The 16,217-nt window shown below is 44.7% G+C and overlaps 1 protein-coding gene across 4 annotated transcripts in view; it reads left to right on the top strand.

Moving 5' to 3' along the window:
- The window catches only part of ap2a1 (adaptor related protein complex 2 subunit alpha 1), an 82,122-nt gene that overhangs the window by 28,739 nt on the left and 37,166 nt on the right, over nt 1–16,217 (top strand). For all 4 annotated transcript variants that reach the window (XM_066708716.1, XM_066708715.1, XM_066708713.1 and 1 more), the window contains exons 5-12: nt 2,228–2,329; nt 3,005–3,264; nt 3,745–3,913; nt 4,363–4,500; nt 11,532–11,714; nt 11,813–11,910; nt 15,258–15,489; nt 15,585–15,818. In XM_066708716.1, coding sequence (XP_066564813.1) covers nt 2,228–2,329; nt 3,005–3,264; nt 3,745–3,913; nt 4,363–4,500; nt 11,532–11,714; nt 11,813–11,910; nt 15,258–15,489; nt 15,585–15,818 — 1,416 coding nt within the window. The remainder of the gene's footprint in view (nt 1–2,227; nt 2,330–3,004; nt 3,265–3,744; nt 3,914–4,362; nt 4,501–11,531; nt 11,715–11,812; nt 11,911–15,257; nt 15,490–15,584; nt 15,819–16,217) is intronic.

Below are 16,217 nucleotides of genomic sequence, written 5' to 3'. Positions count from 1 at the left end.
TCTTGGGGGGAGTGGGCACCATGGTGCTCTGGTGCTCAACTGCCCCCTCCCCCCCTATCACCCTCTGAGCTGCCATTGTCCAACTCGGTGTCCAGCAGTTGGAACCTGTTGGGCAATTCTAGCTCTTGGGGTGTCTCTAGGGGTTGTGCACGCCCTGTTCTGTGGTTACGACCTACTGTAACCCAGCAGTTCTCTACGCTGTCCTGCTCTGAGGTCTCAACTCTCCTAGGTTTTGGCGTGCACACCATCTCTCTCATGGGCTGATTGACCAATTCTTCTATATCCCTAATACAGCGCAGATCAACAAGCTGAGCCTCAAGATCATGAACCTTGATCTCTAGGACTTCACCCTGTTGACAAAGTTCGCAATTTAAACCTTCTTGGATAAGTTCATCCAGGAAGGCAATCATTCTGCAAACCTGACACTGTAGTGGCCACATGCTTCTAAATGTTATTTTATTTGTTTTGTTTTGTTTTTTAAAAGTCCCTTGGTTCCTGTTGCCTAGTCAACTGCTTCACTTTTTGTGACTGAGAAACAGCGCAGCTCTTTCTCAACAGCTGCTTTAAGTAGCTTTTGTCTACCTGCCCCCAAGTCACACCTAACTGGCCACACCTGGCTCCTCCTGCAACAGAATTCCTGCTAGTCCTAGACAAAATCTCCCTTCTACAACCCGTTTACTTTCACTAATTCAGCAGCTGAACTGAATTGACTTCAATTTAGGCAAACTATAGACAATGCTAACTTCAATTTAGGCAACCTTAAAACAAAATGAGCAATGCTTCTCACCTGTACTCTCCTGTGTCTCTCTGTGGCAACTTGTAAATACTTCTGTTTAGAGGGAGAGGAAGGGAAGGAGGGGGGATGATGGAGGTGAGGGGAGGGGAAGGAGGGGGGATGAGGGAGGGGAAGTGGGGGGGAGGGAGGGGAGGGGAAGGAGGTGGGATGATAGAGGGAGAGGAAGGGAAGGAGGGGGAGATAGAGGGAGAGGAAGGGAAGGAGGGGGGATGATGGAGGGGAGGGGAGGGGAGAGGAAGGAGGGGGGATGATGGAGGGGAGGGGAGAGGAAGGTAAGGAGAGAGGAAAGGAAGGGAGATGATGGAGCGAGGGGAAATAGGGGGAAGATGAGGGGAGGACAGAAGGGAGGGAAGGGGGAAGGACAGTGGAGAGTAAGTGAAGGGTGGGTAAAGATACATGGAGGGTGGGAGTGAGGGGAAGGAGGGGGGGTGATGGAGGGAGAGAAATGGAAGGAGGGGGGAAGATAGAGGGGGAGGAAGGGAAGGAGGGGGAAGATAGAGGGCCGGTGGAGAGGGAGGGAGGGGAAGGAAGATGGAGTGAGTGGGGAAGATAGAGAGAGGGGAGGGGGATGATGGAGGGAAGGGATGTGAAGGAGGGGGGATGATGAATGGGAGGAAGGGGAAGGAAGGGGGATGATGGAGGGAGAGAAAGGGAAGGAGGGGGGAAGATAGAGGGAGGGTGGAGAGGGAGGGAAGCAGGGGGATGATAGAGGCTGGGAATGGAAGGCGGAAGACAGGGTGGATGATGGAGGGAGGGTGGAGAGGAAGGGAAGGAAGTAGGATGATAGAGGGTGGGAAAGGAAGGGGGAGATAGACTTAGGGTAGAAGATAAAGGGAGGGTAAAGATAGAGGGAGGGTGGATAGGAAGTGAAGGAGGGGGTGTGATGGAGTGAGGGAAGAAGGGGGGAATATAGAGGGAGGGTGAAAAATAGAGGGTGGATGGAGAGGAATGGAAGGAGGGGGGGTGATAGAGGGAGGGTGGAGAGGGGATGATAGAGATAGGGGGAGAGTGGGGAAATGAGGGAGGGAGGGTGGAAGGAGTGGGGATGATAGAGGGAGAGAGGAAGGATGGAAAGGAGGGGGAAAGACGGAGGAAGGGAGGGAAAGGAGGGCAGTGGGACGAGGGAATAGGGAAGGAGGGAGGAAGGGAAGGAGAGCGGTGGGATGGAGGGACAGTGGGAGAGGGATGGGAAAGCGAAGGGGGAGAGAGGGAGGTTGAAACAAACAGTGTATTACACTCTTTTAAATTATTGTGTTATCAATGTCTTACAGGGAACACTAGTGTGTTAAAGTACACAGTGTATGGCAGCTCACTACTGATGGAGGAACTCAGAGAAACAAGGGTCTGTGTGTGTTAACTCTCTCCCCCCCTCCCTCTCACTCTCTCTCCTCATTTCCCTCTCTCTGTCTCTTTCTACCCTCCCTCTCTCAGGGTGTAGTGACTGCTGCCATTTCTCTCATCACCTGCCTCAGTCAGAAGAACCCAGATGAGTTCAAGACCTGTGTCTCTCTTGCTGTGTCTCGCCTGAGCAGAGTGAGTCTGTGTGTCAGGGGTGGGAGGACGTTGTGCCATGATATGGATCATGGACATTATGATATTATATTGCTTTTAATATAAACATATTGTACAAAAGCAAATAACTAGAAGCGTATTATCATATTGCGCTATTTTGGGCACAGGAGCAGACGAGTATCCTGTAAATTTGTCACACAGCTTTTCCTCACCAGCTACAGTTAATCACAGATAATTAATCAACCACAATTCACAATTAAGCATGGACAATAAGTGACCTACAATGAATTGTGATTGAGTTTTATTTAATTCATATACCTTTATTTATGTTGTGTGTTTGCACAGTTTTGCCACAGAAGTTAAAAAACAAACATTTGCACAAGCTTTTCAGGTGCATACTATGTCCAATGCCTCACCCTTTCAGGTTTTATATGGTTAAAAGCAATGATTTGTCATTTATTATTATTATTATTATTTATTTATGTATGTATATCGTGATATCATATTGTTAACATCTGGACAGTGGAAAATATTGTGATATTAATTTCAGTTCATATCATCCACCCCGCCTGAGCAGAGTGAGTCTCTCTGTATGTTTGTCTTTGTATCCATCTATTAACCCCTCTATCTCTTTTTTTCCTCCTCTCTCCCTCTCTTTCCCTGTTTTTTTCCCACCCCACTTTCCCACTCTCTTAGATCGTCTCATCAGCCTCCACAGACTTGCAGGACTACACTTACTACTTTGTCCCTGCCCCCTGGCTGTCCGTCAAGCTGCTGCGCCTCCTGCAGTGCTACCCCCCGCCAGAGGACGGTGCTGTGAAGGGCCGGCTGGTGGAGTGCCTGGAGACCATCCTGAACAAGGCCCAGGAGCCACCCAAGAGCAAGAAGGTGCAGCACTCCAATGCCAAGAATGCCATCCTGTTCGAGGCCATCAGCCTCATCATCCACTATGACAGGTGAGTAAGATGGAGGGAGAGGGGGGGAGAGGGAGAAGAAGGGAAAGAGGGAGGGAGAGGGAGAGGGAGAGGAAGAGGAGGTGATGGAGAGGGGGGTGAGGGTGAGGGGGAGGGAGGGAAGGAGGGTTGACCACTTTCTCCGTTTCACCTCCATTTTAATTATTTCATCTCCCCTAGCTGAGCCTCCTACTTTTCTCTGATTGGCTGAAGGGTATTTAAGTCACGGTGTATGGTAACGAAAGTGGAAAATCTGCTTTGCTGCTTCTTAGCTCCACCCTTCTGCCATGGCACATTGCCATGTCCATTGAAATCAATGGGATCTGCCTTGCTGTGTCCGGTGTGAAAGCCTCTTCAGTCAAGCCAATAAGGCTATTTTGAAATAAAAATTGAATTGGAGAGAAACCGAGTTTACACAGCCTCATCATTCACTACAATATACTGACACTGTCACTCCTTCCACTCTCTGCTCACCTCCGCCAGTGAGCCCAACCTTCTGGTGCGCGCCTGCAACCAGCTGGGCCAGTTCCTGCAGCACCGTGAGACCAACCTGCGCTACCTGGCGCTGGAGAGTATGTGCACGCTGGCCAGCTCAGAGTTTTCCCACGAGGCTGTGAAAACGCACATCGAGACCGTCATCAACGCACTGAAGGTATAGAGGGAGGGACGGGGAGGGAGGCGTGGATGGGGATGGAGGTGTGGAGAGGGAGGCGTGGAAGGGGAGGGAGGTGTGGAGAGGGAGGGGTGAGGATGGAAGGGGAAGGGGAAGGGGAGTGAGTAGTGAAGGGGGAGAGAGGAATATGGGGGAAAGGAGTAGTAGGAGAGGGGGAGTGTTACACTACACACTGACATGCTGGAGTGTGCATCACTGTACTGTAACACTGTATTATACTGTAATACACTACTGTCACACATTATAGTACTGTAACCATGTTCCCAGTGCCATTTAGCAAACTCCAGGTGCTTACATTTGTTGGTTGCTCTAAGTTAAAGCTTTTTTCTAGTAACCCTTTCAGATAGGCTACTGGCATAGAGGTGGCATCTAATGCAGTTTTCCTCCCTCTCTCTCTCCACTCTCTCTCTCTTCTCCTTCTTGTTCAGACTGAGCGTGATGTCAGTGTGCGCCAGCGCGCGGCAGACCTGCTGTACGCCATGTGTGACCGTAGCAATGCCAAGCAGATCGTCGCTGAGATGCTGAGCTACCTGGAGACAGCAGACTACTCCATCAGAGAAGAGATTGTGAGTCAGTGTGTATATGAGCCTGTCAGTGTCTGTCTGTGTCTGTCTTTGTGACTGTGACTGTGACTGTGTGTGCAGGGCTTCAATTTTATTTTTTTTGAGGGAGGGGAGGAATTCCCCCCCATGTTGTAGTAAGTGGGGGTGGAGGATTCACACAATGCTAGGGGGAGTGACAATAAAAGAGTATTTTGCAGAAAAAAAACTGTAAAGCTGTACTGTTGACTGGCTCTCTATGTAGCTGTAATGAAGATTTACGGGAGGGTGGGATTTCTTATTTCTTGTCTGTGATTGGCTAACAATTGTCACATTTTTGTAGTGTGGATTTCCGCAGTTCTGCTCAGATCTGTGGAAATCTGCATTACAAGAACGCGACCATTTTTTTTTTTTAACTATCGAATGTTAGATTCACTTGTTGATAGAAATGTTCTGCATGGACATGCATTGACAGAGTAAATAAAAACACTGTTAAGTGTATAATATGTGTAGTGCAATTAAACTAGCACAGATCTACAGCTACAGGTATGCTAACTCACCTAAAAGCCAAACACCCGTCTGCGTCACTTGTAATGACAGAAAAAGGAAAGCAACAAACAAATTAATATTATGTATCAGAGGTAATAGATCAGGTGTATCAGAGGTAAAGCAGGGATGTGGATTCAATTGTGGACAAGGCTAGAGGATGAGACTATATTCGTAGTAGGGGTCACAAGCAGGAGGTCAATCGAACAGATGAACAGACTGGACAAGGGAAATCCAAAAGGCAGGTCACGAGAGAATAGCTAAAGGTCACAAAACAGGTAGTCAGAACAAAACTAGGGCTTCGTAGTGCAGCTAAGAGGCAGACAGTACTTCGTGAGGAGGTAAAGGAACAAAGGGCTATATACACTCACCTAAAAGATTATTAGGAACACCATACTAATACTGTGTTTGACCCCCTTTCGCCTTCAGAACTGCCTTAATTCTACGTGGCATTGATTCAACAAGGTGCTGAAAGCATTCTTTAGAAATGTTGGCCCATATTGATAGGATAGCATCTTGCAGTTGATGGAGATTTGTGGGATGCACATCCAGGGCACGAAGCTCCCGTTCCACCACATCCCAAAGATGCTCTATTGGGTTGAGATCTGGTGACTGTGGGGGCCAGTTTAGTACAGTGAACTCATTGTCATGTTCAAGAAACCAATTTGAAATGATTCGACCTTTGTGACATGGTGCATTATCCTGCTGGAAGTAGCCATCAGAGGATGGGTACATGGTGGTCATAAAGGGATGGACATGGTCAGAAACAATGCTCAGGTAGGCCGTGGCATTTAAACAATGCCCAATTGGCACTAAGGGGCCTAAAGTGTGCCAAGAAAACATCCCCCACACCATTACACCACCACCAGCCTGCACAGTGGTAACAAGGCATGATGGATCCATGTTCTCATTCTGTTTACGCCAAATTCTGACTCTACCATCTGAACGTCTCAACAGAAATCGAGACTCATCAGACCAGGCAACATTTTTCCAGTCTTCAACTATCCAATTTTGGTGAGCTTGTGCAAATTGTAGCCTCTTTTTCCTATTTGTAGTGGAGATGAGTGGTACCCGGTGGGGTCTTCTGCTGTTGTAGCCCATCCGCCTCAAGGTTGTACGTGTTGTGGCTTCACAAATGCTTTGCTGCATACCTCAGTTGTAACGAGTGGTTATTTCAGTCAAAGTTGCTCTTCTATCAGCTTGAATCAGTCGGCCCATTCTCCTCTGACCTCTAGCATCAACAAGGCATTTTCGCCCACAGGACTGCCGCATACTGGATGTTTTTCCCTTTTCACACCATTCTTTGTAAACCCTAGAAATGGTTGTGCGTGAAAATCCCAGTAACTGAGCAGATTGTGAAATACTCAGACCGGCCCGCACCAACAACCATGCCACGCTCAAAATTGCTTAAATCACCTTTCTTTCCCATTCAGACATTCAGTTTGGAGTTCAGGAGATTGTCTTGACCAGGACCACACCCCTAAATGCATTGAAGCAACTGCCATGTGATTGGTTGGTTAGATAATTGCATTAATGAGAAATTGAACAGGTGTTCCTAATAATCCTTTAGGTGAGTGTATACTGTGGGGAGTTAACTAGGGCAATGAGGAACAGGTGGAGATGGTTAAGTGATTGAGACAGGAGTGAATGATTATGAGCGGAGATGTGGACATGGCTTCAGAAGGGTAAGGGAGACATCTAGTGGCAGAAAAAGGAAGTGCTTATGAGGGGAATGTCAAAGTACCCCCCACTTCACGGACAGCTTCCAGATGACCGGAACGGCGACGGGGACGTCCCCGAGATCAGGGAGCAGGGGCTGTCGGGTGTTCACGATGGAAGTCAGAAATTAAAGAGGGATCAAGAATGTCAGAGGCCAGCACCCAGGACCTTTCCTCAGGACCGTACCCCTCCCAGTCCACTAAGTACTGGATGCATCCACGATGTCTTCGGGATCGAAGAAGGGATTTGACCATATATGCCGGACTGTCATCTAGTTCAATCGGAAGAGGTGGAGGAGGAGTATCAGGGTCTGTACTGGGTGGGAAAGGATCGGCAACGAAAGGCTACAAAAGACAGACAGGAAAAGAAGGTGATATACGGAGATGAGATGGAAGCTGTAACCTGTAAGTAACAGGATTTATCTGTTTAAGGATCCGGTATGGTCCGATGAATCATGGACTTAATTTTCGGGATGGAAGTTGCAATTTCATATCTTGTGTAGACAACCATACCTCCTGTCCTGGCTGGTACTGGGGAGCCAGTCTTCTACACCGATCAGCTTGCATCTTCTGACGCCTGACAGCTCTTTGGAGGCAAACATGTGCTGCTTGCCAGATCTCAGCACTTTGGCGGAACCACTCATCTACAGCAGGGACTTCAGTGGCTCATCCATGTCTGGGAAAAGAGGAGGTTGATAGCCTAGAACACACTGAAATGGGGTGAGTCCTGTGATATTCGGCCCATGGAAGGTACCTGCTCCAGTCAGATTGATGTCGGCTGCAATATGTACGAAGAAAGCGCCCGACATCCATATTCAACCTCTCGGTCTGTCCATTGGTCTGAGGGTGATAACCTGAAGAGAGATTGACATTAATGGTGATTTCTTCTGGCAGCCCAAAAATCTGGAAAACCTGGGTGAACAGGAACTCAGCAGTACCAAGTGCTTTGTGGAGACCCTTTAGTGGAATAAGTCTGCAGGATTTTCAGAAGTGATCTACAGCTACTAGAATCGTGTTGTAGCCCTCTGAGTTGGGGAGATCGGTGATGAAGTCCAGCCTGATGTGAGACCAGGGTCTGTTCAGAATGGGGAGTGGCTCCAGGAGATTGGTGGGCAGATGGCGAGGAAACTTGGACTGGACATAGAGGGCACAGGAGGCGACGAAACGCGTGACATTCTGACGTAAGGTAGGCCACCAAAACTTCTGTTGAACCAAGGACAGGGTGCGTCGGACTCCTGGGTGTCCGGAGGCGGGTGTTGCATGTAGCCATAAAAGGACCTGAGAACGGAGAAAGAGAGGTACAAACAAATGAGAAGGAGGGCAATTAGGCGGTGGAGGATCCGTGGACTGGCCTCGCTGGATCTGGTCTATTATGTCCCACCTTATGGGAGCCACAATACATGAAGGAGGCAGAATAGGTTCAGTGCAAGCAGAGAGTGATCGGGAGTCAAACTGCCGGAAGAGAGCATCTGCCTTTGTGTTCTTGGATCCTGGGTGGTAGGTTAGAGAAAAGTGGAAACTGGTAAAGAATAATGCCCAACGAGCCTGTCGTGGATTCAGTCGTTTGGCTGAGCGTATGTACTCCAAGTTCTTGTGGTCTGTGAGGACCAAAAAAGGATGCTGTGCCCCCTCTAGCCAATGCCTCCATTCCTCGAAGGCTAGATTGATTGCGAGCAACTCCCGGTTTCCTGTGTCATAATTTCGCTCGGCTTGGGAAAGCTTCTTGGAAAAGTAGGCGCAGGGAAAGAGTTTAGCAGGATGGCCATGTCTTTGTGATAAAACTGCCCCTAGCCCACATTCAGAAACATCCACCTCTACCACGAAAGGAATGGAGGGATCAGGGTGTTTTAGCAGAGACGCAGAAGAGATAAGGGACTCGGCACTAGCTGCGTCATTCCAGGATAGAGTGCGGCCCCTTGAGGAGTCAGGTTAAAGGGGAAGCGTGGTTGTGAACGTTCCACCGTAGGGCGCTTTCCTCTAGTTCTAATGAGGTTGTCCATTCTTATGGCCAGTTGGATAAGTTGCTCTAGAGTTAGTGGTTCATCTCTGCACGCCAGCTCCGATTGTAAAGTAGGATCGAGTCTTGATGAAAAACAGTGATGAGGGCACTGTTATTCCACCCACTGTTTGCTGCTAAGGTCCTAAACTGCAGGGGGTAGTCAGCAGCTGATGAAGTGCCCTGGCATAACATCAGGAGCTGCTCCCCTGCACTTCTGCCCTCAGATGTGTGCAGTAAAGGCTTCTAGGGATCGGGTCACCTCCCCTCACTGGTTCCAGACAGCAGTAGCCCATTTCAATGCCTTACCGGTTAGTAGGGTAATAAGAAAAGTGATCTTAGCCCTGTCGCCCGGGAAAGTATTTGGCAGGTGGGAAAAATACAAATCACACTGTAAAAGGAAGCCTTCACAGCGATCAGGTGCTCCGTCATATTTCTCAGGAGTTGCGAGTTTGACATCTGCTGCGGGAGTGTCTACTGCTGCGGAGGCAGTGGCAGAGTCAGAGGCAACCGGTGGAGTGACTGGTGTCGGTGGGGAACTCTGTTTGACTAGCAGGTCCAACGTAGTTTCAATTTGCCGGATCATGGTTTCGTGGGTACCGAGCATAGCCCCTTGAGATGACAAAGCGGCTTTAATATCCTTCAACTACGCTGAATCCATGTTGTAGGCGAAGTATTCTGTTATGCAGGTGTATCAGAGGTAAAGCAGGGATGTGGATTCAATTGCGGACAAGGCCAGAGGATGAGACTATAGTCGTAGTAGGGGTCACAAGCAGGAGGTCAATCGAACAGACGAACAGACTTAACAAGGGAAATCCGAAAGCCAGGTCATGAGAGAATAGCTTAAGGTCACAAAACAGGTAGGTAACAAAACTAGGGCTTGGTAGTGCAGCTAAGAGGCAGACAAGAAAAGGAAAGGAACAAAGGGCTGTATACAGTGGGGGGAAAAAGTATTTGATCCCCTGCTGATTTTGTACATTTGCCCACTGACAAAGAAATGATCAGTCTATAATTTTAATGGTAGGTGTATTTTAGCAGTAAGAGACAGAATAACAACAAAAAAATCCAGAAAAATGCATTTCAAATAAGTTATAAATTGATTTGCATGTTAATGAGGGAAATAAGTATTTGACCCCTTCGACTTAGTACTTGGTGGCAAAACCCTTGTTGGCAATCACAGAGGTCAGACGTTTCTTGTAGTTGGCCACCAGGTTTGCACACATCTCAGGAGGGATTTTGTCCCACTCCTCTTTGCAGATCCTCTCCAAGTCATCTCCCTTTAAGAGAGTGCTCCTAATCTCAGCTCGTTACCTGTATAAAAGACACCTGGGAGCCAGAAATCTTGCTGATTGATAGGGGATCAAATACTTATTTCCCTCATTAACATGCAAATCAATTTATAACTTTTTTGAAATGCGTTTTTCTGTTGTTATTCTGTCTCTCAGTGTTAAAATACACCTACCATTAAAATTATAGACTGATAATTTCTTTGTCAGTGGGCAAACATAAAAAATCAGCAGGGGATCAAATACTTTTTTCCCTCACTGTAGGTACTATTAGGGGGCCATATTGTTATTGTTAGGATTATTAGGCTTCAGGTCCAGTGCCTGGAAGCCTATTGTTGTTGTAAGGATTATTATTATTATTATTATTATTATTATTATTATTATTATTATTATTATTATTATTTTATATAAAAAAAATGATAAGTCACATGGTGAATTTTCGATTATGCTGAAAACACTTCAGCCTCAACTCCTCATAGACCATTTGACTGGCTGATGTGTGCTTTGGTATATAGCATCTGTTGACTGTTCTCTACAAATATTCTATAAGAAAAGTTCCTACATGAAGAAATATGGGAGCAATGAACAAATGTTTTAGACAAAAAGTCAATTTTGTCAAATTTTCCGACTGCAATAACACATTATCACCACTTGGCAGCATATATCATAGTTTTCACTGAAAAAACAAGATTCAGAGATGCCATCTTTGGCATGTACATGGTAAAAACTAACAACTATCAGTCACTTGCAACAGTATTAGATTGGAAAGTATTTGTTTAAACACACATACACTTCTGCATGCAAATACAAATAGTGTCAACTGAGATTTGTTTACAATGAATGATTGTTTCAGCTTTTGAGAAACCGTGAAGTAAAGCGAGAGAAACCGAAAGTGAAACTATAAAATATAATTAAATGTGATTCATAAGAAACAAGAATACAAGTTTTTTTTTAATAAATACATGAATATGAATATATATGGAATACTCTGCTTACCAAAATATTTAAGCAAAAAATGTTGTCAACATTTATCTTCATCTGATTAATGTTGTTATGACTCTGAAACCATACATTTCTTGACTGCAAGCACCTGGAGGCCTCAAATGTTGCCAGCAACTTCTAGTTATTATTATAATTATAATTTTTTTCATCATGTCCTCAACAAGCCACCGTAATATGTGAATTTTTTTCTCACGTTAATTTATACGCAATTTGTTTATGCAATAATATTTTTTTTACAATTAAATATATTTTCCTAGTTATAATATATGATTAATGTATTGTTCGGTCCGTAGTGCGTACTGAGCCATGCACCGTGGACCCTGTACCGAACAGTTCAATATGAATACACATACCATTTTACGCCTAGTATCCTGGGTGTCTCTGTCTCAGTCTCTGTGTCTCAGTGGGTGTCTGAATCTCAGTATTTGTAATGTGTCTGTGTCTCAATATCTGTATGTATGTCAGACAGTAAATGTAGATTTTGTATTTAACCTCCCCCTGGCCCCACAGGTGCTGAAGGTGGCAATCCTGGCAGAGAAGTATGCAGTGGACTACTCCTGGTACGTAGACACCATCCTGAACCTGATCCGCATTGCCGGGGACTACGTGAGCGAGGAGGTATGGTACCGCGTCATCCAGATCGTCATCAACAGAGACGACGTGCAGGGCTATGCCGCCAAGACCGTCTTTGAGGTGGGTGTCAGAGTGTGTGTTAGTGAGGAGGTGGGGTACTTTATCATCCAGATGGTCATCAATAGTGATCCTGCCTCGCTCTCCCTCTCTCTCTCCAGGCTCTTCAGGCACCTGCGTGTCATGAGAACATGGTGAAGGTGGGGGGGTACATCCTGGGGGAGTTTGGCAACCTGATAGCTGGAGACCCACGATCCAGGTCAGTTTGTCATTCGGTATTTGTATCAGTCATTGGGTCAGCCAGGCAGTGTGTCACATGGTCAGTCACTTGGTCAGTGTGTTAGTCAGTCACATATGGAGTGCCGTTTGTGCCAAAAGTGTTCATCCGTCAATTTATTAGTTCATTGGGAAATTCATTCGGAAATTCATCAATTTGGCAATTCAGCCGGCAGTTTGGATTAAGTAGTAAATTAATCCATGAATCTGTCAAGTAATTTATTAATTTGTCCAATTTGTGTGTCAATTAATCTGTAATTACATTGATCAACTATGTAATTAATGTGGCTGTTCATTAATATAAACAGACAAACTTCCAGACAAACAGATCAAATTCCATACAAATTTGCAGACAAACCAATGAACTTCCAGATGAACAGACCAACTGTCAGTCATGCACTGTGCCAAACCCACTTCAGTCATTCTAGCCAATTGGAGCAGACACGCCTATTTGAACCAATAAAACTTAGGGCTCACATAAAACAGTTTCAGCCAACAATGTTGCAGTTTATTAGAAAGGGCATTTCTTGTTTCTCTGTAACTGTGTGGAAATTAAAATCACCATTAACATAGGCTCGTTAATGAGAAGATTAATTGTTAGAATAGGCAAGGCTTATCCACAGCTTTACATAGAGTAAAATAAGTAATTTTAATCACTATATATTGTACATGGAGCATAACACATTTTTAAAATACTGTCAAAATAAGTGACAAATGTATTACGTTTATTTTCTTTTTGTCTATGAAAAAAGGCTTTGAAATATTAAAACATAGAAAAAGTTTTAAACTCGTGGGTATTGTTCCATGTGTCTGTACTAAACACTTACCTAAAGCATTTATTATCAAGTGAATATAATTACTTGACTGGTTACAGTGACCCGTGTCTTCTCTGAATACATACAGAAGAACATTTGTGAGACACAGACCAAATGAAAAGATGCTGGAGGAGTACTTGACGCCATCTGTCAAGCATAGTGGAGGCAATGTGATGGTCTGGGGGTGCTTTGGTGGTGGTAAAGTGGGAGATTTGTACAGGGTAAAAGGGATCTTGAAGAAGGAAGGATATCACTCCATTTTGCAACGCCATGCTATACCCTGTGGACGGCGCTTGATTGGAGCCAATTTCCTCCTACAACAGGACAATGACCCAAAGCACAGCTCCAAACTATGCAAGAACTATTTAGGGAAGAAGCAGTCAGCTGGTATTCTGTCTATAATGGAGTGGCCAGCACAGTCACCAGATCTCAACCTTATTGAGCTGTTGTGGGAGCAGCTTGACCGTATGGTCCATAAGAAGTGCCCATCTAGCCAATCCAACTTGTGGGAGGTGGTTCAGGAAGCATGGGGTGAAATCGCTTCAGATTACCTCCACAAATTGACAACAAGAATGGAAAAGTTCTGCAAGGCTGTAATTGCTGCAAATGGAGGATTATTTGACAAATGCAAAGGACACAATTATTATTTCAATTAAAAATCATTATTTCTAACCTTGTCAATGACTATATTTCCTATTAATTTTGCTATATTTCCTATTCAAACTTATTTCATGTATGTTTTCATGGAGAACAATGACATTTCTAAGTGACCACAAACTTCTGAACAGTAGTGTACATACTTAACTTTTTGTTTAGATGAGCTACAGATTATAAAAGTTGAATTCATAGAGAGCTTCGAGCAGTTTCGACTCTGGGAGGTGGGGCTTGCAGGGGCTACAGCTACCCCAAAATGTGTCTTAGCCCCCCAGCGCAAAGGTCAAACTGTATTTTATATTATTATTATTATTATTATTATTATTATTATTATTATTATTATTATAATTATTATGGACAGTGTACAGTGTGGTGTTGACCCAAACATCTGTATATTTGAATGATAACAGCGAGTCGGCAACACTCACTGACAGCTGAATACTTACTGCTCGTAATACAATTAGCATAATCTATATGACATATGCCAAGGTTGAAGTTCTTGGTGTTTTTGTATTAATTGTTAATTTGTTTGGTTAAGAGAAGATTCTTTTGGCATTTTAACAGACTGTCAAATTGTATGTGTTTTGATTAGGTTCATTTGTATTTAAATGAATATACGTGTTCGATTGGCTAGGGCAAGGTGTTTAGTGTTAGTGTGTTGTTTATTTGTCTTTAGTATGTATTCTTTCATTTATTTTCGTGTGAACATATTTAATAAAATACAGTACATTATCTGACTTAAAGTAATTAGCTAATATTGCAATGATTTGCAATCAGTAAAGTTTAAAACCAAAATCTTTCTGTATCTTTCTGTATGTATGTTTTACACTCTAAGAAGTAAAGGTTCTAATAAGAACCTTTTAGGGATCCCGGGGTTGATACTGTAGAACCTTTTACCAAGGTTCCTTGCAAAAATGGGTCCCTAAAGAACCTTAAATGTATCTTAAATCAACCGCAATCATGATGAAAAAGGTTTCTTAAATAATCCCTTGTGTTTATGACCTCGTGAACCCTTTAATGAAAATAAACTCATGAAGAACCCAAAAGTTCTAAATAGAACCGCTGAAGAGCTTTCAATTTTTAGGGTGCAGTTAAATAAAGAAATACATATGTGTGCCAACAAGGTGTAAAGAGAAGCCCCCCAATATAATGTCAAGCCCACCTCAGCCCCCCACTGAGAAGAGGCTGGCACAGCCCCTGCGATCAAGGATCCAATCTATTTTGAAATAAATAATATCTATTATCACGGAGTAAAGACTGTAAGTACGATTTTATAGTCTGATGGATTTCTCATGAGTGATTTGGATTCATAGCGCAGATTTTCTAATGAGGGGAAAAAAAAAACGTGGATCAAGGTAAGAGACAGAGAAACGTTTTCTAATAAACATCATTGGCTGAAGCCATTTTATGTGAGACTGGAGCTTTATTGGTTAAAATAGGCATGTCTGCTCCTATTGGCTAGAAAGACTGAAGTGGGTTTGGCACAGTGCATGATTGACAGTTGGTCTGTTGGTCTGGAAGTTCATTGGTTTGTCTGTAAGTTTGTTTGGAAGTTGGTCTGGTTGTCTGGAAGTTTCATTTGTAAGTTTGCATGGAAATTGGTCTGGTTGTCTGGAAGTTCATCGGTTTGTTTGGAAGTTTGTCTGTTTATATTAATGAATGGCCACATTAATTACATAGCTGATCAATGTAATTATGGATTAATTGACACATGAATTGGACAAATGAATAAATTACGATTGAATTTCCCAATGAACTACCAAATTGACAGACGAACGCTTTTGGCACAAACGGTGCTCCATAGTCACAGTTAGTGAGTCAGCCCTGTTTTACCACCCCCTCTCCCTCTCTCTCTCCCTAGCCCCCTGGTGCAGTTCAACCTACTGCACTCCAAGTTCCACCTGTGCTCAGTACCCACACGTGCCCTACTGCTCTCTGCCTATATCAAATTCATCAACCTGTTCCCAGAGACCAAGCCTACCATCCAGGACGTGTTGCGCTGTGACTCCCAGGTCCGCAACTCTGATGTGGAGCTGCAGCAGAGGGCCGTGGAGTACCTGAAGCTGTCCTCCATCGCCTCTACTGACGTGCTGGTAAACACAGAGATACTGACACACACGACTGCCTAACTGGGGCCCTGACTAACTGACTGACACATTGACTAATTTACCATCTCTCTCCCTCTCAGGCCACAGTGCTGGAGGAGATGCCGCCCTTCCCAGAAAGGGAGTCGTCCATCCTGGCCAAGCTGAAGAAGAAGAAGGGGCCAGGTGCGGTGTCCGTGCCTGAGCTGGAGGAGGGCAAGAGGGAGGGAGTGGGAGAGCTGAACGGAGGAGGGGGAGGCGTAGGAATGACTGGAGCCATGGGAGCCGGAGGAGGGGAGAGGGGCACCGACAGCTCAGCAACTGCCACCTCCAATGCTGTGAGTGAGAGAGAGAGAGAGCTTAGAGGGAGGGAGGGAGATGAGAGGTTAGAGAGAGGGAAGGCAATGGATACGTTCAAATAAGGGACATTTTCTTCAATAAAATAATAAATACCCTTCCTATTTTTTCTGTAATTAAAAACACCAAAAAATAGCTGTCCTCCTGGGGAAGGGACACACGTTACTACCTGCCAAGGCCTGAGGGGCACAATGTGACACTCTGCACATGATGTATTATCTTTTTAGTTCTGTTTGATAAAATGTATGCTTATGTATAATAAGATTTTATTTATAATTTACATTTTTATTTTTTGTTGTTGTCCTGTAATATATTTATTAAACATTGTGATTGCTTTGGCAACACTGCAAATCTGCTTGTCATTCCAATAAAGCACCTTG

This window comes from Amia ocellicauda, chromosome 7 (assembly GCF_036373705.1).
Source record: "Amia ocellicauda isolate fAmiCal2 chromosome 7, fAmiCal2.hap1, whole genome shotgun sequence".
Lineage (NCBI taxonomy): Eukaryota > Metazoa > Chordata > Actinopteri > Amiiformes > Amiidae > Amia > Amia ocellicauda.
This window is presented reverse-complemented; position numbering and strand designations above follow the sequence as displayed.